This window comes from Dendronephthya gigantea, unplaced genomic scaffold (genome assembly GCF_004324835.1).
Source record: "Dendronephthya gigantea isolate DGI-Jeju-01 unplaced genomic scaffold, DenGig_1.0 000044F, whole genome shotgun sequence".
Classification (NCBI taxonomy): Eukaryota; Metazoa; Cnidaria; class Anthozoa; order Malacalcyonacea; family Nephtheidae; genus Dendronephthya; species Dendronephthya gigantea.
The window spans coordinates 1,327,299-1,352,688 of record NW_021163054.1 but is presented as its reverse complement, the minus strand read 5'-3'; the positions used below and the strand labels follow the sequence as shown (position 1 = coordinate 1,352,688).

General features: G+C 36.5%; 1 protein-coding gene across 1 annotated transcript; it reads left to right on the top strand.

Annotated features, from left to right (window-relative positions):
• Positions 1–634: 634 nt before the first annotated feature.
• LOC114527402 (MOB kinase activator 2-like) lies at positions 635–16,431 on the top strand. The gene is made up of 6 exons (XM_028549030.1): positions 635–2,022; positions 3,403–3,512; positions 5,005–5,165; positions 14,060–14,153; positions 15,199–15,314; positions 16,148–16,431. The coding sequence occupies exons 2-6, from the start codon at positions 3,496–3,498 to the stop codon at positions 16,399–16,401; spliced, it is 642 nt and encodes a 213-aa protein (XP_028404831.1). The 5' UTR covers positions 635–2,022; positions 3,403–3,495; the 3' UTR covers positions 16,402–16,431.
• The last annotated feature ends 8,959 nt before the right edge of the window (positions 16,432–25,390 follow it).

The window sequence follows — 25,390 nt, the reverse complement described above, 5'->3', positions numbered from 1 at the left end:
CAGAAATGCTTTGGGAAGTATTGGATCCTTCTTTGATAACAATGATAGCGAAATCCAATGGGTGTACTTCCATAATTTACATAATCTTCAGGAAGCTGAAGGTCTGAAGTTGGGTGACAAGTTTTCATCACAACATCTGAAATATGAAAAACATAAAATGAATGTGAGGTTAGCAGCACAAACATTAAGCAATTGAATTCATTGATTTTGGAATGCAGATGCCACAATTTAAAAACAGCAAGGCCACAGTTACCTTTATTAGAATGATTGACCGAGCTTTTGACATTCTAAATTCAAGGAACCAAATTGGACAAGGGTACAAACAACCCCTAAGACCCTCATAAAAAAAAAAACATGGGAACCTATTCTCAAATCTACAGCAGATTATCTCCTGTCACTATACTACTATTCCACCATTAAAAAAAAACATGAAGAAGAAAAAGTTCCTCTCAACAAACAGGAGAAAGATTTTCATAATTGGTTTTGTTGCAACGATAAAATCAACGATTGAAATGGCAAGCGAAATGTTCTCGATCACTGAAATCCTTTCAAGTATCCGTTCTCACGTATAGATATTCACAAGACCATGTAGAGTTATCGTTCTCATGCATTAGATCTAAAGGTTGATGGAATAACAACCCTAACAGCTTGCAACTTAAATATGCGTTGAGGAAGATGCTCTTCAGAAATGCTGTCACAGCCTCCAAACATGCCAACTGCATTGAATTTTCCGAATTTCCTCATCGATAATTCCAATTTTTCACCAAAGAAAACACAATTCTCCTCTGATTGAAGAGAAGACTGAAGTCAAAGATATCAACAATTTCACCCCATCAGAACAAATGCTGCTAGAGCAGTTGGACCAAGGAGGGCATTCTGAGTTTATTGAAAATATTTTGTTCTACATTGGTGTTGGTGGGTTTGTCGTTAAGAAAATATCGAAGTCCGTTACCTGCACAGCTTGTATAAGCAGCCTCACATCCAGTTTCAGCATACCAACACAAAACATGCGTGATTACTGTGGCTCAAAATCAGCAAGAAATCCTTGTGATCCACCTGCTTCAGCCTTCACACAGTTTGAAAACCGGAGTGGTTTGACCAATCCATTGAAATCGGTCTTCCCCGTTTTCAAATACGCGGAACATGTTTTTAAAGCGATTGTCAGCAAGGATGGGAAACAAATCAGTTCGAACGAAAAATTACGCAGCAAAATGATCTGGGAGGTCTGCCATCACTTCATGGCAGATGAATGTTGTCGATCAACTGTCTTCGCTGATCACAAACCCGGATTAAATGGCATTCATGACAACCATAGAGTGAAGCTAATTAAATACCAGGGGCGGATCTAGGGTAAGTCCAGTCAGTCGCGCGACTTACGTATTTTTGGCAGTAAAAATGATAATTAAATATTCAAATTTATCTTGAAATATGAATAATTAACCCTTTCAAGATTGTAATAAGAATTAAAATCATAGTCCAGTTACAGCGTTCAGTTTCAAAAAAGCAATATTCTTTCATCCAGAGCAGCGGTAAAACGCAAAAAACTCGCAGAATCGGGTGGGTCAGCCGGCTCATTTGATTGGTCGATAAGCCATTTGGACTTATCTCGACTGATTTGTGGGGTGGCCGGACTGATTTGCATCCTTAAGGGGGCCAAATCAGTCCATTTCTTGCATTGCGATTGGTCAGTTTGAATTTACCGGACTTATCTCGACTGATTTGCGGGGTGGCCGGACTGACTTGAACTTTAAACGGGGTTCGATTGCTCTGTCTTCAGAATGATAAAATTGCAAAATTGCAAAATGCAAACGAAGCCAGGCTCTTTACTTCCAATATTCCGTTATACGAAGGATTACAACTTTATTGTTGGAAAATTCTGTTAATACGCGGACATTCGAAGCAGGATTTTAACTTTATCGTGGAGCAGCGATTTCATGCGAGCAATTTGTTGATGTTAGACTTCAATAGACGAGGGAATTAATCACGATATCCCTGCTGAACATGAAAACTAAGACTGTGTTGGTAAGAGAAACATTTAAAATGGATATAATATAAGAAATATGGCAATATACCTAAAAATATAATGATTTAGGAGTGTTCCATGTGACAAGTTCGTTCACAGTTATTGATTTCATGCCGCTTTGTTGTGTATAAACCTGATCAATTATCAATATAGTTTATATATCATAATCTTCCTAGTTCGTATGCTCATAATATTATGGTTATAAAACTTATCCCGTCGTAAAATGCACTAGAATGGATAAGCCTACTTACTCAACAGTCAACACTCGTTAGAGTGTTTGATGATTTGCATTATATTGAAGTTTGCGATGCATATTATAATATTCGCGACTATTTATAGCATATTATGTTTGTTATGATTAGCCTGGTTTTGTAAAGTTCTTGCACGCCTAAGCATCTTACGCGAAGCAATGGAAATATTTCTGTTTATTTCATTTGAGGATATTGTTTAATTTGTGTTAAATCAACTATTGCTATCATAAGGGGATAATATATGGGAGTACGAAGTTGTGTGTTTTGAAATATGACCCTCGCCAGCTCTGTTAATAACCGGAATCTAGTATGTCTTTCCTGGGCATTGTGATGAACCCTAAAATGAGCCGAAATAATCAAAATTCCGCTCTGCCGATTAGAAAAATTTTCTCAAAATTTCCCAATTTGGACTTATGTTTGAAAAATCCTAGATCCGCCCCTGTTAAATACACGGCCGACTGATATTTTACGTTTCGTCTTTTCACGTACGGCAAGCATCATTCCGAGTCCCTTATACAAGAAGGCAAACCTAGTGAAAGATTTCAATTAACAAAGTTAATTTTATTCAAAAATCAGTGAAAAATCACTTGATATTCTTATTTAAACGGATAATTATACTTATCTTTTGATAAAACAAAGATTTTCACTACAATTGTATTCTGTTGTTGTTGAAATCGAGGTTGAAATTTGAATATATCTTTGTGAATTTGTCAAATAAATTTTCCTCAGAAACAGTTGATCGTCTTCTTTCTTGAACAATATTTCCCTGGCCTGATTGCTTTTCATTTGCATATGACGTTTTTATCGGCCAAATGCAGAAAAAATGCATGAAAAACAGAAGAATAAAACACAAAAAAATATCATTTTTTTCGAACACGCATTTCAAGTCATGCGATCCAGCAACGAACACGAGAACGTTTAACGGAGGGGGGAAGTCATTTTCGCGGGAGTTTGGCTTCAACCAATCATAAGGCAAATCTTAGGAGTTAGCCTTCCAGATTTTATTAGAGTTCACTGGGCTTGCATGTATGACGTAATCACTGAAGTTATCTCAGTTACCTTAATTTAGATTTCATGAAGTTCTTCTTGAATCTTAAATCTTGAATCTTGAATCTTGATATTCAATAGAGCCTTGGAATGAAAGATGAAAGCTGTAGCCGTTTTGTAGTTCAAATGTACATATGAATCAATGACTCGAGGCACTTGGTATACTTTAATGATATGGAATGGTTTATAAGGTGAGTGGTTACGTGTTTTCAGTCGATAAATTTATACGCCTGTTTATGTATTGTACGGCTGTTTTATATGGCTATTTGATCTTTAACATTAATTAAACAGAAATAGAGAAATTGCGTTTCATTAGGGTTAAAGGATATTAGCAATGATAGTTTTCTTGGTCTTGGAAATGAGATCGAAATCTCTGTTACAAGATTTTTATATCTTATTTACTTCTTCGTGAATATTGACTAAAGATATTGACTGACAATTATGTATCTGTCAAAGATTTTGTATTTAAACATTAACGTTTTAGTGGCGCTCTAATTACATGTTTAACTGGGGGTGGGTGTATATTTATGTATTTATCATTTAACATCACAAGTAGTTTATTTATATGAAACATGTGCTATGAATTTTCACACCATTATAGTAAGGGAGGGTCAATTTATAGGAGGGTTTATATATACATTTCTGTAAAAGATGTTGATTAATAAAAATCTCTTACAAACCACCTTTTCAATTATGTCAGGCTACAATAGCAGATAGTTTGCACAACTGTATATCCAGATATCAAAAGACTCCAACTATCCTGGAGAAACTACCCGAGGGAAATAGTGAGTTGTTTTCCCAAAAGTCTAACACTCGAGGGAAAACATTGAGACTCAAGGGAAGACAAAACTCACTATTTCCTACATTAAGTGCTTAAATGTTATGTAGGAACAAAAACATACATGTTACACAACAATTTCGTTTAAAAAAAACAAATTACTTTGTTATGACAATATGCAACAATGCCAGGGAAACATTGCATTTATTTAAAATCATGTGACTATGAATGAACCAATCACATTTAAAATGCATTGCATTTATATAACAATTAGAAATATATTCCTTAGAGATATATTTTCTGACTATGAATGAACCAATCACATTTAAAATGCACAACACCTATATAACAAATAAAAATATATTCCTTAAAGATAAATTTTCTATTCCTGTGTTTTCAACTGGAATATTTATTTTGCTAACCTGTGCACCAACTATGGCCTGGTTTATACTATACCTCATTTGCATGGTCACAGTGTCAAAATTAGACATGTCAAAGTGCGTTTCACCCCCCAAAGGTTGATAGCATGCCAGCTTTTATAACATGATGTGCCAAATGAAAATGTTCTGGAGATAAAACAACTTCACCATATGAATCCAGTGTAGTGTAAACAGGGTCTATGATAAGGAATTTTGCTTTGAACTAATCAACAAACTTGTTTACATTGCTTTGGCTAAGCGAGTTAGAATGTCTAAATTTATAATACTTCATTTAAATATTAAAGTGGTTAATATTTGTGCATTCTGATTGGGGTCACTAAAAATAGAAACAAATTTTATGATTGGTCGAAAACGAGATTCCTCCTTGTTATCTATAATACTAATAGCGTAGTCCATATTTTGACTCAGTGTGCTTAAATTGTGCTTCGGGTGGTTATGTTTTTCTCATTTCAATACGTTATTTAGCAAGAGTAAGAGGAAATATCCAATCAACGATGAGCAAAAAGAAATTAAACCGTACATGGAAAAGAAAATTTATGAGAATCTTAATTTAACAAAAGAGGAAATAAAAGAAATTGTTGTTCTTCCTGCTGGCATGGATATAAACGAATGGCTAGCTACACACAGTAAGTTTGTTTGTAAAGCTTTTACAGCAATTCTTTGCAGGGGTTTTGAGAGGATGAGTGGGCTGCGGGGAAATCTTTTTGTCTGGACCTTATCCATATTTAAAGTTCTACTGTTCGTTGTGTGACATATGCAAGCACAGTTATTAGAATATACATGGTTTGGAGGCCAGATAAAACTACAATGCATCTCATTAACTATGTTGAGGTACATTTATGCAAAAAATTGTTCCTTTCTCATCACATGTCTATTGTATTTTGCACAGATAAACCAACATAGCAATCTTATGATTTATATATTTTTCAAGTCAAGGTTGATGAGCTTAGCAACTGCCAAGACGAGTGCCATTGGTAAATTTTGCTAAAATACAATAGACACGTGACGAGAAAGGAACCATTTTTTGCATAAATCTGGACAATAACATAGTTAATGAGTTGTATTGTGCCTTTATTTAGTGTCCAAACCATGTATATTCTATTAACTGCGATGCAAGCCAATGTGTTAAATGGGGTAATTACCCCTTTCCCCTACCTCTCGATGCCATTGATTCTTTGGTCTAATTTTATTTCATGTACACATCCAGATTAATGCATGTAATCTATGAGCTATGACGTTGGTGAAATTTGAATATTATTATTGATTTCAATCTTACGCGGTTACGAGAAGATATGGATTTTATGTTCGAGTGGCAAAAACAAACGAGTGAGATATTGTTTTTGACACCAAATAAAATACATATCTTTGAGCGAACCATGCAATGTTCTGTATATTATATGAACAAACATTAAAAGAAACTCAATAATGAAACGAAACAAAGCGGGAAAACTCGCGTGACTAAACACACGCATTACATATATGAGTCTTTTAGTTTTCTGTAAATCATCTATGTCCATATAGGGAAATTATTCATTTGAGGTATAATTTAGTTGGTCAAATATGTGTCAATTAATTTATAGGTCATAGGTTATCAAATATGTAGGGTGGTGCATGAGTATCTAGAGAGAGAATCGTGTAAGTCGTGATAGTGAGAGGATGGTTTATCTGTGATCCGAATAATGAGGAAAAACTAACGTGTGTGTGTGTGTTGGATTGCCTCTAACGGCAATTCCTGTCACAAGTGGCACCTCTGACAGGATATAATTCTCCGACGCTTTGGCTGGACAATCATGTCCCCCGGCGAGAAAGTGAACATCGATAACATGTTTCTAACTCAAGTTCATCGCGAACATTACGAACATTTGTTTAGGCTGGATATATTAGGCTTGCAAGACTCCGCAACTGGTGACCAAAAGAATGTTTACAGTGAATTTAAGGAACAATGATTTAGAAGTAAAGAAGGCTGGTACGAAACCAGTCTTGTAGAAGGGAAACCGTCCCCCATTGCCAAGCAACAAATCTGGGAGCTTAACGCATTTGATTCTTGAATACACTGGTGAGTAAGTTAGAGAGACAGAACCTGGAAATTACGAGATTATAAGAGAACAGATAAAGGAAGGTATCCTAGAGAAAACTGATAAGGAAGTACAAGGTAAAGAGTTTTACTTACCCCCATAAAGCTGTGATAAGAGAATCAACAGAGACCACAAAGCTTAGAATTGTGTTTGACGCATCGGCACGGGGAAACGACGCTGCACCTTCCTTGAATGAGTGTCTCGAGACAGGAAAACCCCTTCAGAACCACCTTTGGCAAGTATTGGTGGAAATAGATTCCACCTGGTGACGTGAACCAGGCATTTCTTCAAGTTCGCATACGAGAAGAAGACCGGGACGTCATGCGGTTCCACTGGTGCAACGATCTAAAATCAGGGGGGATTAACCCTTCGCTTTACGAAAGCCTTATTCGGACTATCCCCCTTTCCCATTCCTTCTCGGTGGGTGATTCAACAACACCAGCAGTAACACGAGCAACAAACGAAAAGCGAAACAGTCGAAATAGCTAAATCACTCAGAAGTAGATATTCAACGATGCAACGTTTCAGTTTGAACTGCATGGCATTCCAATGTGCCTGAACTCGAAGCAGAAGAATCACATACGTCATCGCTGACAGGGAAGACGTTCGCGAAACAACAGTTGGGAGTCAAATTGGGACGGCTCTTCTCGGTCTTCCCTGGGACAAGAAGCAAGATGCTATTAACGTCAGCATACCCACAGAGAGAGCTGAGCCGACGAAGCGAGGAGTCCTTGGTAAGATCGCGAAGATTTACGACCCCTTTGGGCTGATATCACCGGTGACGTTGGAAGGAAAATTCTTTAACCGGGACTGTCGTTACCCGAAACTGTCTTGGGGCGAAACTACCCAACAAACTAGAGATAAGGTGGTCAGCATGGAAAAGCAACCTTTCGGATCATGTAAATGTCCCAAGAATTTCGCCAGATTCCACGAGCCAATCCAAGAAATCGAGCTCCACACCTTTTGCTATGCAAGTTGACAAGGAGTCCCGGCTACAGTAATGGCAGTCGTTTGACAACCGAGTAGTATCACCCAAGGTCTAGTTGTCTCAAAGTCGCGGTTGGCCAAAAAGAACCTTACCATGTACCTCGTCTGGAACTCTTGTTCGCTCACATGGCCGCTAACCTAGTCGACAATTTTCGGAAGGCGTTGGAAGGATTGATCTGTGTGATGTGTTCGGTTGGTTAGACAGCACGGTAACTCTCTATTAGATACCTGAAGGTGGTGATTTAAAAGAGTTCGTGAGCAATCATGTGCGGAAGATTCAGAAGTAGAAGTTCATCCAATTGAGACATGTTCCCACCCAAGAGAATCCTGCCGATCTTGGAAGTAGAGGAGGAAGCGTCAGCGGTTCTAATTGTCTTTGGTGGAAGGCCCAGAGTGGATGGCGGCCAAAGAGAACCGGCCAGCAGATTTTGTGACAAGCCCTAACAAAGAGAGTATAGCAGTATATTCTGCACACTGTAATTCAGAAACCGGACGTGTTATTCAGAAACCGGACATATTGGAAAAGTGTATACCTTTCGAAAAACCCTGGGAATATGTGAATGGATCTCACGATTTATCCGTAACGCTGGGAACGTGAAGAAAAGCAAACATGGTCCTTTGTCAACTGGAGAGGTAAAAGAACAAGAGATTTGGTGGCTAGCGAGGGTACAACAGAGGAACTAGAATTTACCCGAATTCGAAGAAGATCGTGCGAGGCTCAACCTGACATTCTTGAATGTCACGGTCGCATACAAGGAGACTACCAGACAACGACTTGTACACAGAGAAACTAGTAGAGCACTCCCACGGGGGGTGGGGCTGACGATGTCGAAAGTGCGACAGAGATACTGGATTCCACCAACAATATAACTCAAATAATTTATTATAATTCGATTCAATTAAATTCAAATTACATCACTTCGCTTGTCAATTTCGGCGTGAGAAGTACCGTGTTTCTATTTAACAATTAGTCGCCTCAGGCTTGTTGATCACAATCCTATATTGAGCCAAAGGAGAAGTTTTAGTATAAATTTCGACGTGACTATTGTTTTTTGCATTCTTTTTGGTCAAAATTTACTGTCCTTGAAGTGGTAGTCACTGGCCGGTGACTATAGCTGTTTTTTTGTTGTTTTTCAAATAAGAAATTTGAAGTAATTATAATTTTTTCGAAATTATGTTGATTATTATTTGCAAACACCTCGAAATTTATACTAAATCAAGTAGTCGCCTCAGGCTCGGTGATAATAAGCCTATATTCACTCCGCCTTCAGCTCAGGGAATATAGGCTTGTAATCACCGAGCCTGCATGAGTCGACTAATTGTTATTAGTATAAACTTACTAATAGGCTATCACTTTTCCTGCGTTCTGATTGGCTACGCTACTAGTAGGCTATTAGTGATAGCCTACTAGTAGCAAAATTCAAAACAATGGCGGAAAATTCGCGTTTCGCCGAAGTATCTGAAGATTTTTTGGACGACTTGTTGGACAATTCCGTACCAGAAAAAACAAAAAAAGCAACAAAATACGGAATTGCAATTTTTAAGGGTAAGAAAATACATAAAAATAACGTATACTCAATTGAATTTTTATATTTAAACTGAATTTTAAAACATTTTACGCGAACAACAATTAAAATATTTTCTTCCCTTTAATATACGAAATAAATTTCAGAATGGTTTGCAAGCCAACAAGAATTTTGTACACAAATTAAAGAAATGGAAAAATTAATGTTATAGTTTATACTAAAACAATTAGACAACTCGGCCTCGTTGTCTATGAGCAAATAGTCAACTCGGCTTCGCCTCGTTGACTATTCGCTCATAGACAACTCCGCCTCGTTGTCTAATTGTTAAATAGTCAAGGATCTTTATATGAGTTTGTATGCATTTAATTTAGGACAGGTAAACTGTTTTAGGGTAAGTTGCCCATGGCGGTCAAAATGGTAACGCTGCCCGAACCACAACACAGGGCGAAACATCCGAAACTGACCACGCCCAAAAAGGCTTTGACTAATCTGAGTTGCATATATGGTTCAGAGATGGTGCTTTTAGGTGTGGTCATTGGTAAGTTGATACCTAGCACTAATACTTTACAAGAGAATGACCATGCAGTACCCATACACAAGTGTCAAATTGTGGCTTACAACTTCAAATATTATCACTGTTTGGTGTAAAAAAGTTAATATTTTTGGTGACTGAAATATTAATTTGAAATTTACTTACTTCCTGCAAATGGACGCATTTCGCCGAATTCCCAAGTTCACTCCCGTGTTTATCAGCGAAAATCGTTTGAATCCTTTCGAATATGAAAGCCGGTCGAGACATAATAATATCATTGACATTTTTAACAAGTTTCCAGAAGTTTTCAAGCAGAAATTTTACATGGTGGTAAAATGCTGTATTTGTCATATTTTATTTATTCATATTTTTAATTTCAAGTCCGTTATAAAGGTCAAATTTGTTAATTCTGAAAAAGATTGGGGGATTGTTAACAACCGACCCGGGATGACACAATGGCGCCGTATTTGGCCAAAGTTAGGGTTTTACATTGTCGATGGTTAAACTGTTGAAATCTACTTGAAAACTTCTGGAAACGTATTAAAAGGGTAAATGATATTATTATGTCTCAACCGTCTTTCATTTTCAAAAGCATTCAAACGATTTTCGCTAATAAACACGGGAGTGTACTTTGGAATTTGGCGAAATGCGTCCATTTGCAAGAAGTAAGTAAATTTCAAATTAATATTTCAGTCACAAATTATTAACTTTTTTACACCAAACAGTGATAATATATATTTAAAGATGTACGTAATTATGTTTTAGTAAAAAATATTTATAATAATAATGATGCATGTTTAATAAACCGTATTGCAGTAGAAACTGAATTACACGGAATGAATAATTAAAACCTAATGTCCAACGTATAAGAAAAATATTAACATATTAAAAATATTTAACAGTTATAAAGTTTTTGAAACGTTCGGTGTTCGCAAAGGGTCTCGTTGATGATTCATGTCTTAAATTATAATTATGACCACCAAGGTAGTTCTTTGCATCGAGAATGTAAGAGAGTGAATTATCATTATTAAGTTGTTCAGCGTTTCTCAATTTATGAACAAATTCCACGCAAGCAGTATTTCGACGACTTTTAAGATTATCCAAACCAGAAAGAACCAAAGCTTCATGATACGTGGCAAAAGGGAGGATAATTTTAATTGCTCTCTTTTGGACTGACTCTAGTAGGACAGATAAATACTCGGTTAAGTCGGACCAGGCGGCAGAGGCATATTCGACCACAGATCTGACCATGGAGCAATATATATGAATGAGATCTTTCTGGCACAATCCACTCTTTTAGTAAGCGCAAGCATATAAAGCATATAAACGGGAATTAGCTTTTTTTAAGATTTTCTCAATATGGCAATTTCACGTAAGATCATCTGACAGAAGGATTCCAAGTAGTTTAAAAGAAGTCACTCTCTCAACACAGAGGCCAGATATATAAATTGGATGAAAATTAGTTGTACTATATTTAAGAAAGGATACGACCATTTCTTTACACTTCTTTGGATTTAATTGCATCCCTCTAATGCTAGCAAAACTGGACATTTCATTGGCAACGAGTGGTAAATAACTCATTTGGGAAAAAAGGCAGTGCAGATCCACTGCTGTTTATTTGAAGTTGTAAGTCACAATTTGATACTTGTGTACGAGTATTGCATAGTCATTTTCTCGTTAAGTATTAGTGCTAGGCATTTTCTACTTACCAATGACCACCCCACCATCTCTGAAACGCACCATCTCTGAAACCCTTTTAATTAAATTATAGTTAAGTGTTTAAAAAAAATTTTCGCATAAATCTGAGGTAAAGAGAATTATATACAATATTTCATGCTCATACAGTTAGACGTTTATTGTAGAGTTTCTCAATATGTACACCGTCCTTCCACTAATGCTAGATCGATCTCAAAGGAGGAGATTGGTCGATGAAAAGAAGATCTAGCCCTACGCATAAGCAGCTCAGATTAGTCAAAGCTTTTTGGTTTGGCAGTTAGCACTATAGTGAATGAGCCATTTTTTTGGGTGTGGTCTGTTTCAAATGTTTCGCCCTGTGTTATCGTTTGGGCAGCGTTACCATGTTGAACGCCATGGTCAATTTACCTTAAAACAGTTGCGGTTAACTGTCCTAAATGAAATGACTTGACTATAAATAGAAACACGCTTCTCGACCAATCTGCACGCGCGTACTATAGATGTTGTATTATAAAGCATAATAGTTGCGAGACGAAAGTGATCACAGAGACAGAGTGGCCAAAAACGACATTCAGAACATCAATGTCGTAAGCTTAACATCATACGCATTTACCAGCCATCGCGGGAAAATTTTTAAAAAACAATTTTTCAAAAATCGAGTTTTGTAGGCGTCCCCCCTCTAAATATGGCTATAGTTGCGGTCCTGAAATATTGAAAAATGTGACAACTATTTATTAATTACGCGACATAAGGGATCATAATCGTTTTATTTTGCTTTATCTTTTACAGCTATTTGTCCCCAGTTTTGAAAAATGATTAGGTGATCCCCTTCTCTCCCCACATCACACGCCTGTGGTCGTGACACGAATCGCATGCAAACAAAATACCATCCCAAAATACAGCACGTTGATAGATTCCTTCCGTTTAATTTTTAGTCTCCATAATCCATATTTTAGTTGATTCTTTTACTTTATTTAAACACTGTCGAAAAGAAACTATATCGCAATTCGCGCCTTTGCATCTTAAACAGCCCCGCAGGAATCCTTAAAGGTAGATTACAGTCGGTAATATAAACAAACGCTGTGTTTACATATTACATCGCTATATCTCTTAAAATATCCTGTCCTATCGGAATAATTATTACCATTTTAGTCAGGGGCGGATCTAGGATTTTTCAAACATAAGTCCAAATTGGGAAATTTTGAGAAAATTTTTCTAATCGGCAGAGCGGAATTTTGATTATTTCGGCTCATTTTAGGGTTCATCACAATGCCCAGGAAAGACATACTAGATTCCGGTTATTAACAGAGCTGGCGAGGGTCATATTTCAAAACACACAACTTCGTACTCCCATATATTATCCCCTTATGATAGCAATAGTTGATTTAACACAAATTAAACAATATCCTCAAATGAAATAAACAGAAATATTTCCATTGCTTCGCGTAAGATGCTTAGGCGTGCAAGAACTTTACAAAACCAGGCTAATCATAACAAACATAATATGCTATAAATAGTCGCGAATATTATAATATGCATCGCAAACTTCAATATAATGCAAATCATCAAACACTCTAACGAGTGTTGACTGTTGAGTAAGTAGGCTTATCCATTCTAGTGCATTTTACGACGGGATAAGTTTTATAACCATAATATTATGAGCATACGAACTAGGAAGATTATGATATATAAACTATATTGATAATTGATCAGGTTTATACACAACAAAGCGGCATGAAATCAATAACTGTGAACGAACTTGTCACATGGAACACTCCTAAATCATTATATTTTTAGGTATATTGCCATATTTCTTATATTATATCCATTTTAAATGTTTCTCTTACCAACACAGTCTTAGTTTTCATGTTCAGCAGGGATATCGTGATTAATTCCCTCGTCTATTGAAGTCTAACATCAACAAATTGCTCGCATGAAATCGCTGCTCCACGATAAAGTTAAAATCCTGCTTCGAATGTCCGCGTATTAACAGAATTTTCCAACAATAAAGTTGTAATCCTTCGTATAACGGAATATTGGAAGTAAAGAGCCTGGCTTCGTTTGCATTTTGCAATTTTGCAATTTTATCATTCTGAAGACAGAGCAATCGAACCCCGTTTAAAGTTCAAGTCAGTCCGGCCACCCCGCAAATCAGTCGAGATAAGTCCGGTAAATTCAAACTGACCAATCGCAATGCAAGAAATGGACTGATTTGGCCCCCTTAAGGATGCAAATCAGTCCGGCCACCCCACAAATCAGTCGAGATAAGTCCAAATGGCTTATCGACCAATCAAATGAGCCGGCTGACCCACCCGATTCTGCGAGTTTTTTGCGTTTTACCGCTGCTCTGGATGAAAGAATATTGCTTTTTTGAAACTGAACGCTGTAACTGGACTATGATTTTAATTCTTATTACAATCTTGAAAGGGTTAATTATTCATATTTCAAGATAAATTTGAATATTTAATTATCATTTTTACTGCCAAAAATACGTAAGTCGCGCGACTGACTGGACTTACCCTAGATCCGCCCCTGATTTTAGTTCACTATATTTGTAAATTAGTAACAGATACAGCTCAAAGAAATTCAAAACATACAAAATTTGTGTAATTTCTAAATCATGGACTTTATTATGTTATGAGCGGAACCGACACGCAGAAGCCGTTGTGACCTGTCTTTAAATGTTGTTTTTTAATCTTTTTAAGCACTAACGCTGTTCAACAGCATCAATCACATTTATGGAGCAATTACGGAGTTTTGCACCGCAACCACATGCCCAACGATGACTGCTGGCACAGTGTAAGTGATGTGAAATTCGCTGGCTATGTTCACTGAAGATGTAAACGAATATAGATTTCATGGACGTTTTCGCAGAATTCGCGCTATATTAATCGGCTTTTGGCTCACCTTGTTTAATTAAACTCTAATATAATAAGGAGGAAATTTCTTTTAAACCAATCAGCAAATTTGTTTGCATTTTAGAATATAACCAATCAGAATGCACAACTATTGAAATATTTACCATTTTATATACATGAAATATTAAAAATTGGGGCAGTTTGCCGATTGGTTCCAAAATTCCTCCTTATTTTCGAAGATACCTTAGTGCAACAAGTATCAAGGTGAATTTAGCACCGGAAAGTGCATTGATATTTCCAAACTGTTAACAATCAGCATGCAAAATTTGCATTTTATTACGAATATAAGCAAAATAATACATCATTCGCATACCGCGTATACAGGGTGTTTGGCTTAATAGATTGTTTAAACGGGAAATGGTTTATTCCCATCATTATGCGAGTTCTTTCCAATAATCTGATGAAAAATTCTGATGAAAACTTTGGATAACAAGGTTTTTATGAACTGAAATTTGGTGTCTGTAATAATGCATTCTAAATCAGGCTCTATTCGCCGCTCTTTTAGCTATAGCGAATAACCACGAATACAAACTGTAAACTAAGCTGCAAGGCCTCAACACGTGTTATTTTCTCCTATAGCACCTAATTTGTGTAGGTAATCATGCAATGTTGTTCGCACAATTTGGGGTTGATGACTGATGATTTAGGGGCTGTTTACATGAGCCCGGTTACCCGAGATTCATCGAAGCGTGAGATGATTTTGAGGTATTAAAATGAGCAAATAACATGATCCTGGCAGTCGTACAATCACCACAACAATAGCATGAGCTTGTTTGGTGTCATAACGACTTATTTCAATACCTGAAAGTCCTCTCACGCGTCGTTGAATCTCGGGTAACCGGGCTCATGTAACAGCTCCTTAAAAGTTTGCCAATTTTGTCCAATGAACATTTAGTATTCATTACGTAATTTTGCATATTTTATAGCATGTACAGTTGGTACGGACGCAAGGGCAAAATATCGGCACCCCAATATATTGATCTAGTGATGACACATATACAAAAACATGTTGAAGATGAATCCTGTTTTCCGTCAAAATATGGTAAGATGTCTGCTAAGGTCTAACAACAAGAAGTTTTTTTGAAGGGATTTCTGCCATTTTTGTTTTACCTTTCTCGCAATGGCGGATATCTACCAATTTTAGGATTGCTAAACGCGTGTAAACAAATATAAAACAATAAAAAGCATTTTTAGAATTAACAATTAAGAGGGAAGGGGGGAAAGCACCACCTGATGTATAGTGCAAAACGTCGGTCGCACATAAACCATTTGTCGTCTCTGTTTGTGATGTTACGAAACCTTTATTGAAGCAAGAAATATGATACTATACACTGTTCTGGGGCAAAAAAGACAGTCGAGAAGGCTTTGGCATATAAGCATTTCTAATGCTTATCGAATTACATGATAATGCATCCATCTTCATCGTCCTGCAGTACGTGATGTAAAGTGGTTCACCTAACACGAAATACCTAATTAGAAACGAATCCAGATGGCAAGGGTCGTGGAACATGTTTTATTTAGTTTTGAGGAGATTAAATTTCTGACTGTATGGTCATAATTTGAAAATTTTTAAATATGAATGTAATCCATATTAAATACGAATGGAATCCACATAGTTTATATTTCCGTTTTGACGCACAGATAACAAAAACAAGTTAAATACATTTCTATGAAAGTTCTTATTCAATATATTCTTTTCGAAATTTATCATTTTGTTTGTATAAAAATTATTATAGCTATTTTTACTCCAAAAGGCTATCGCCTTCTAGCTCGCCCCCCTCGCCTTTTCTAGACACTTATATCCCTGTGGTATTTTTGCCTGGTACAGCGCTTCTGATCGACTTTTATACTTTTTCAAACTTTCCCATTCTGTAGGCTCGAAATTTCCCGCCAGTTTTGGCACGTCAGTAAAGAAATTCATCAAGCTGTTGCTACATGTTCTTGGACATTTATACTACAGTCATATCGCGGATGTCAGTGAATTGCAGCTTAATCCATATCTAAATACTGTTTTTATTCATTTAATGTATTTTGACAACAGATTTTCGTTACTAGAAGCAAAAGACACCGTGCCTTTAGACGATTTAGCCCAAGCTATGAATCTTAATCTTGATCCGATACAGAGTTAGAAAACAAATAATATATATACATATATAAATATTGGAAAGTTCATAAACAATATAATAAAACTGTTTTTTCTTTATATATCTACTGGAAATTTATTGTTGTTCCTTCTCGTTTAGCCTAGTCCTACCTTCAGAAAATAATTGGTTGTAGTAATTTTTTGTTGTAAAGGAGGATTCTCTTTAATACTTGTTCCAAAGATTAAATTTATCGCTTTTTGAGCATTTTTAGAACGGTTGAAAAATTACTCTCCTGTGGGTAGCGCTATTTAGTCATTTATGTAGTATTTAAAACACGAGTAGGAATGTTTTATGCGGTATAAAACGCGAGAGGCAGCCGAGCGGTTTATAGCGCATAAAACACGAGCTACGAGTGTTTTGAATAGCTTAAAATACGACATTAATATTCAATAGACGTTGCGACCAATCGGATTGAACATGAACTTTATATAAAGCCACATGTGTCTTTATATAAAACAGTGTCCTGATAGTGCTTTATCGAGTATAAAAGCCTACTCACGTGTTTAAAAAGGTTCATTGGATTGGTCAAAACGTCTATTGAATATTATCATTTAAATATATATAAAGAAGTTCGTCTTGGAGGCAATGCATGAACATAAGACAAAAGATATCAAACAACACTAAATCTAATCATTTTGCGCAAACGTTTTCGCTTTATTGAAAGCCCCTCAGGTGCTGAATACTTTGTAAGAAATGAGCTGTGATATCCTATATTTACATATTATACTAGTTTGCCACTACGTAACTACACGTGTGGTTTTGGATTATTTACTGGTAATTATTTACATAAATATTTCACAGAAACAAAGATATGAAAATATATAACAAAATCTTACATAAACTGGTATTATTAGGTATTAACATGTATTGTCCTATGTAGGTATTATCCTATGTATGTATAACCGCTAGGCCTATAATTTATAAGTTGCCAAATTAAGAATTTCTGGGGAGGACAAATCACGTATTGCACAGACTGTTTGGAAATTTGGTCCCCCTCGATAACATACTTTATACTCTCAATATATATATATATATATATATATATATATATATATATATATATATATATATATACATATATATATATATATATATATACACCCGTTTGCAAAAACGTTGGCCGCAGATAGATATATAGATAGATACCCGAAATCTAATTAGAATTGCATATGTTGTGTAATATGATTGAAATCCCATGCAAATGTATTCATATGCAATTATAATTAGACTTCGAGTATCTATCTATCTATCTATCTGCGGCCAACGTTTTTGCAAACGGGTGTATATATTATATATATTATATATATATATATATATATATTATTATATATATATATATATTGAGAGTAGAATAAAGATATAGTAAAATAGTAAAATAGATATAGTTTTGAAATCGCGAACTTTTGACTCAATATTCATTTCAAGTTTCTGAACCTAATATGAAATTCGTCAGATTAACAACCACACTTTAGCAAGCGATGACAACATGCATTGGCGAAAGTGTTAATGTGCATGCGGCTAACATTTAGGGAGTAATTAATACAAATTTGCATAAAAACGTTTAAAAACAATCGGCAAACACAAAAACAGGTAACATGCACCATATAAAATCCGTCAGTGCTGTTTGTAAGTTGTAACTCAAACAAGAGTACAGCTAGATAGACTTTTATACACTTAAAACTTTTATGCACTTAACGGTTCTCTAGCTCTAAAATGGTAAGGTAAACTGTTTTTAGAGGGGGGCCAAATTTCCGAAGGGGGGGTCCAAATTTCCTAGGATATTTGGCCCGGGGGGGCCATATTTCCTAGGAAATTTGGCGCGGGGGGGCCAAATTTTCGGGGGGGCCAAATTTCCTGTGACACCGGCTGGAGTATAGTTATAATGTCTCTTTCCCAGGATTATTATTTCGTAATAGCACAAGACAAGTTAAGTCATTTGAGGTAAACGACTAAATTTTTAATAGCAAACATGTTTCGGCTTACACTAAGCCAACTTCAGTGCGAAGTGGGCTAAGAATATTTACAGCAGGATGTGTGATACAATAAAGTGACATATGATACAAATATTAGATTACAATAACAAATACATGTGTCAATTATTATTTACAAAAGTGGGTTTTTATATTTACAAAATAGGGTCAAGTATATTTACCAGTTGAAAATGGTATTAAAATGCTGTATTTGCTTATTGAGATCTGGTTTCAGTTTTTTGATGTAGAGAGCTTCTTTGAGTTTGAGAGAGAACTGAGATTGTGCATGGTCTAATACGCGGAAGCAGGATTCAGTGTTTGCAGCTTTGCATTGTGGTGAATTGTGGAGATGTTTGTATATGTGCGAGTTCTTATCAGAGGTGGTGTGTTCCTTAATGCGTGTGATTAAATGACGAGTGGTTTCGCCAACATAACGGGCATTACATCCCGCACATGAAAATTCATATACTACGCATGATTTTAAGGGTGGAAGGAATAGGGTCTTTAAAACAAAATAGGTTTTTGATTTTAAAAGAAGAATAAATGATTTTGAAGTTGATATATCAGTGTAGAAGCGTTTGATCAGGTTGTGTAGTTTCCGTTTAGTAATCTGTGAGTGATAGCCGATGTATGGCAGTTTGAAATAGTAGGTGTTCGCATCGTTAGTAGCCTTAGGTTGTGTTGTAGGTTGATCAGTAGAGTTAATAGTTTTGTGTGGGTCGGTTTTGTCGTTGTATTGTTTGATGACATTGTCAATAAAATGGGAAGGATTGGAGTTGCGTTTGAGTGTGTCAATTAACGCGTCAACGTCACGTTGGTAGCCAATATATGCAAAATCAACAACACATCTATTGGCTACCAACGTGACGTTGACGCATTCACCTCAGGCCAGCTCGAGTCCAAGTTATATTGACCTCACAGAATGTCCCTACATGTGGCCATATTTTGTTCAGCCACTCTACGCATTTGGTCTTCCTGTCATCGTCAACGTAAGTGGCAAAAGGGACATTAAGTTCTCTCCATAGCATGGACATTGACGAGTTAGACAGTCAGTCAGTGCAGACATCATAAACCATACGATACAGTATATTGGACGAACAGCAGAAGGACTGATTGCATGTTTACTTGACTACTCTGTATTGCCGTAAACACTTTTCTACAACTAAAAGAGCTAATTAACCTGGTTCCTCTAGACGGGTCATACGTCCCTTCAAATTTACGAAGGCCTGAGTTGTTATTTCAAACCGAACAGGATTTCGTCTTTTTCTTCTTTTCGATGTTGACAAAGGATGGTCCGTTAAAAGATCATTCACGTGCTTTAGTGCATCTTCCGTTGTCAGGTTTTTCTTCTTCTTTAAACGCACAGGCAACGCCATTTCGACGACGGTCAATCAAAACCAGTTCACTGATCAAAACTACTCACAACTCGTTGTCGGCCATGTTGATAACAAAATACTAGCATGTCCTGCGCATACGTTTCGGAATTACAATATGTTTTGCGCATGACTTGAATTCATGATTATCATGAATATAAATGAGAGTTAACATTTAATGATAATCATGAATTCAACTCGGGGATCGTGTTGAATCTTAATGATATACAGTTATGGAACTCGCGGCGGAACCCTTTGATGTTGCTGTCTGGTGTCTACGCCATTACACGTGTTACGCGAGGCTTCATTATGTTTAGTTACATGCATATTAAAATAGTATAAAAATAGGAAAAATCACCTGCCATGAATGGATGAGTAATTGATTATTGCCACAAAATGCATGGGTAAAATATAATTTTTGACCTTTCGCAAATATCAATTATTTTTCCTTCTGCAAGCTTGACAGTTTGAGTGAATAATTAATGTAGTATTAGTCTTAGTGTCGATCAGTTTGGCTAATCTGTCATTATTAGGAAAACAGTGGGTTTGGGTAAACATGTAAAGTAGAATAAATAGTTACGTTATAAAATAAGGTTCACAGAAACAATGTTTGATCATTTTAATGCTTGTTGATGATAAATATTTTAAGTTGTGAACATTTGAAAGTATTGATCGATAGGGCTAAAGACCAACTCGACTAGTGCGACAACGCCTTATATATAAACAAGATATGAGAGCTGGAACGAGCTTCTAACGCCAACCCACATTTCTAACTTACAACGCTGATTGGTTGGATAAGGATCAGTCCACTCTGGTTGATGACGTCTGCAAGTTTCCCTCCACCGTTACTATAAAAGGGCGTGCACAACACACGAACCTTCAGTGGACACAAGAACTTCGGACTGAACCCCGAAACGAAGTGGACCAACAGAGTGGACTAGCGGAGTAAAAAGCATATGAAACGTTAGAGAAGCTCAACCTTTACAGAACCAACGACCTAAGACAAGAACGCAAAACGGCGAAGATCGAGAAGTATAAAAGAGAAGAACGAAGAAAGAAGAGAACATTAATGAACATTGGTTAACCTATTGTAAAAGATCTCCTACCTCGCGTAAATAGAATTAAAAGTATTTAACATTTAGTGCAGGATCGGCCTTACAAAACGTTTCGGAAACTCAATCAGTCCACTATATACTCAGAAGAAGTCAGAACAATCAATATTACAAACATTGCTTAGAAACGGGTGCTGAAGCGACCTGATGACTGGTTCGAAGGAAACGCACGCTCTGTATTCATCAATACTTCTACTTATGGCAATGCTAGACTTTGTTTCATTTTTTGGTTGTCTCTTCCAGACAACTGTCCACAACCTCTACACTTCCGATGAACTACAATTGAAACTACAGTCGTTTTGCCTTCAGTCTGCAGTCAATGACAAGTTTGACGACATGTACTCCCTCTATCCTAATGTGATGGCTATGCCAGAAATCCAGCTAAAGAGGCACCCAGGGGCGCCGGAGCCACAGGGGTAGCGCGGGGGCAAGTGGTTGCCCTTTTCACACTTCGAACAAATAGACCTATGTCCTAATTCCAAATTTGTAAGTCTCGCATGCACATACAAACACCCTATACGAGATTAAACTTCTAAAACATCATACATATCCGTGCACAATTGAATTATTTCTGCTTTGTAACTTGATATGTTGTCACCTCACCTCGAATTGTCATATTAGTTGGATCCGATCATCCGAAGAGTTCGAACGTCTGTTTGCGAAAGCAGAGAAAATGACTGGATTGCAAAAAGATGATAACGACGAACAACGGCAAGCGCCAAGAGCGAAGAGAAAGAGAACCGTACAACATACATGACCGATTACGTAGTGCATTCCAGCACTCCAGTTGCACCAGTAACGTTAAATGAGAAAGATGAGTCATTCCTATCAAGGAACCCATCAAGACTCGCTTCGATCAGAATGACTTGCAAGTTTTGAAAGAAATTGAAAGTTGCCTGTTAGCTGCAGCAAATAAGGAGTATTCCAGTTCCGATAAACTTTTAAAGAAACTGGGGGAAAGTCTGTCGGAGATAATCGACTTGGATGGGCTAAAAAGCGAGCTTGAGGACTTCCAGTATATATTAAGTTATATAACAAAGAATCTGAAATTCCTCTGAAGAAAGTCACCAAAGTTTCCACTATTTGTGATGTACTGTCCAAGAAGCAAAGAAAGTCTACCCCAAATTGACAAGTTATTGTCTTTTTACAATGTCGTGCCTTTAGTGTCAGCAACCGCAGAGAGGAGTTTTAGCGTTATGCGTCGGATCAAATCGTGGATACGTTCAACTATGTCTCATAACAGCCTAAACAACCGAATGTTCAGCACAATCCATAAAAACAGAATTGACGATGTCTGTACCACCACGATTGTAATGTTGAGTTAATAAGTAACTAGGTAATTAGAATAAGGCGGGAAGCGGAGAACAATAGAGACACGCATGTGCATGAATAACGTAAGACAATAGAGAAGATTTTAGTATTAAAGATACATCTTTACAACGATTGCTAAAGATTTTGTGCAGGCCAATGAGCAGCGGGGAAACTATTTCGGGTCGTTTGAATAAACATGTAAATTTAGGAGTTAATTGTGGACATCAATAGAAGCGTAGTAATCGGTCGTCTCTTGTATCAAATAAATCTATATGACTATATAAATAATAAGTATATATACTAAAACAGTTATTTAATGAAAAAAATTCACAAGCAGTCATTAATTTGTTCAATAACATCGTACATAAATCTAGGTATAGTTTTGTTTCCTTTGATGTTGTTCACTTTTACCCATCTCATGGGCCAAAACTAAGGTCCATATTTCTGACGAAAATATCAACATCATTAAGCATGCTCGCAAATCCGTCCTATTCAATGAACACAAGCCATGGATAAAAAGAAATAGCAACTCAACATTTGACGTTACCGTGCATGGTCAGTTATGACGGTGCAGAAATTTGCGAATCATAGTTGGTATTTTTGCACTAAATTCCCCCAATTAGAAATTCAGGAAGAATAATATCGGATTATACAGAAACGACGGAAGATTTCTGCGCGGCTTTCCAAGAGTTCGGACTTAAAATCACATCTCGAAGTCAAGCACCAAATCGTTAATTTTCTCGACGTTACCCTGAACTGAGCTCAAAACTGAGTGTTTCAAGCCCTTCTGAAAACCAAACAACGACCCGCTGTACATCCATAAAAAGTCAAATCATCTCATGTGTATTCCAAACAACTACCTTCATCCATCAGTGATCAGTCGAAGGATTTCATCGCTGTCATCCATGCAACCAACAAGCATTCAACTCGGTTGTCGCTATCTACAACAAAGCTCTGAAACAAAGCAACTAAACAAACAATTCGTCACCACAAAGAATCAATACAACCATATCATGCATATGCACCATTATCAACACAAAAAGGATGCAAGGGAGGTAGAAACATCATCTGGTTTAACCCTCCATTCAGTAAAAACCTACCTACGAATGTTGGAAAAGATTTCTTTAAGCTAATCGATAAACATTTTCCTCCAAAATCCACCCTTCACAAAATTTTTAACCGTAAAGGCCAACACCGACGGGACGCGATTTGGCAACGCGGCGCGATTTTTTAAAGTTTTTGATTTTCCAAAAGCAAATAAATTTTAAACTATCATAATATTCTTGTAGACTACATAACGATAATACATTTTGACTGCTCTAGCGTACATAGATTCCAAATTTTGCTTCCAGAAATTAATTTATATCTGCTTCTGAAAACTGAAAATTCGCGGCTCGTTGCCGCATCCCGTTAACGTTAGCTATACTGCTGTCTAAACAACGTGAAAAGCATGATTTCGAAACATAACAAACACGCTTTGCGAAAAGATCGGACTGAAGAAAGGAATAACCGGAACTAAAAGTAATGCAACTGCAAAAATGCTGATCAATGTCCGTTAGAAAACAAGTGTCTTAAGCCGGTTTTCCACTAGCGATCTTTTTCGCGCGAAGCGACATTTTACTTTTGTTTCAGAGCTCTCAACTGCAACCATCTGGAACAAATTGCTCAAATACAAATTAAGGAATAAAGTCGCTTCGCGCGAAGAATATCGCTAGTGGAAAACCAGCTTTATGAATAATATTGTATATCAACAAACTAAAAGCTTCATGATTACTTGAGACCTTCATGTAGTGTGTGTCCTAAAAATTTTATGGTTCACCCAAAATACATAATTCAGATGTACCCCTGAGGCCTATAGTCGCATCTCAAGGTTCACCGACTTATAATCTAGCAAAATATCTTGCTAGAATTTTGGTTTAACTGAACACCATGTACTTAATTCTAAAGAGTTTGTTGCATTTTATGAAATTCTTGTCAGTCTCGACGTAGTTAGTTTATTTACCAATGTGCCGATAGATGAGGCGTGTAACAGGCTGCTTTCAGATGATACGCTCTCTAAAAAGTCTAGCCTTTCTCCCGAAAGTATATATGAATTACTGAAATTGTGCTTGAATTCAACTAGTTTTCAGTACGAGCAAACACATGATGCTCTAATGGTAGTCCTTTATCACCAGTTATTCATGGCCAATTTATTCATGGAAGAATTTGAAAAGAAAGCTCTAGCTACAGCATGTTTAAAACCTGGTTTCTGCATGGTTTAGATATATATGTAGATGACACATCAAGTAGTTGGTCGCATGGTATAGAAAATTTGAATAAATTTTTAGATCACATTAATGGTATACATGCACCCTTCAATTAAATTCACATTAGAAGTACAGATAGATAACTCTATATCTTTCTTAGATATCTTATTACTCGTGCTCTAGGAGGGCACGAGTCTAGGTTTCGTCGTGTGTCGGTCGCGTTTTGGACCTCGATGACCCAGAATGCATTGCGCACTTGACCCAATAATGTATGACGAAATGTAATTATTCGACAATACAAGCCACTTTTACAAACAATACGGCAAAATATATTGCACAGAAGACATTACTACGGTGCGCGATGTATATTACGAGATATAATTATCCGACAATACAAACCACATTTTACAAGCAATACGAAGGATACAAGCCACTTTTACAAACAATACGGCAAAATATATTGCACAGAAGACATTACTACGGTGCGCGATGTATATTACGAGATATAATTATCCGACAATACAAACCACATTTTACAAACAATACGAAGGATGCAAAATATATATGCACAGAAGACATTACTACGGTGCAACATTTAATGCATATTCCATGGTGCGATGTATATTTTTAAATTCCTATATGAAAGCAAGATATATGATCGATGTTTTCGCAGTTTTAGACCTACAAATGCTTATATATCACACTTATTAATACCTAAATGTTTGAACCGTCGACTGACATTACGAACAATGCGAATCAATACTATTACAACTAGATTTTTGAAAGCTTTCGTCGGAACTAAAACACTGCAGTCTACAGTCAATATATAATAGAAGCATTGACACAGTAATATGTCACGCCGTGCGGATTGTTTATAGGCTACCTATAATCGGCATTTGTGAATTGTGATAATAATGTATTATTTTATACTTGTGTGATACATTTTTGTCGTGTAAGTCCTC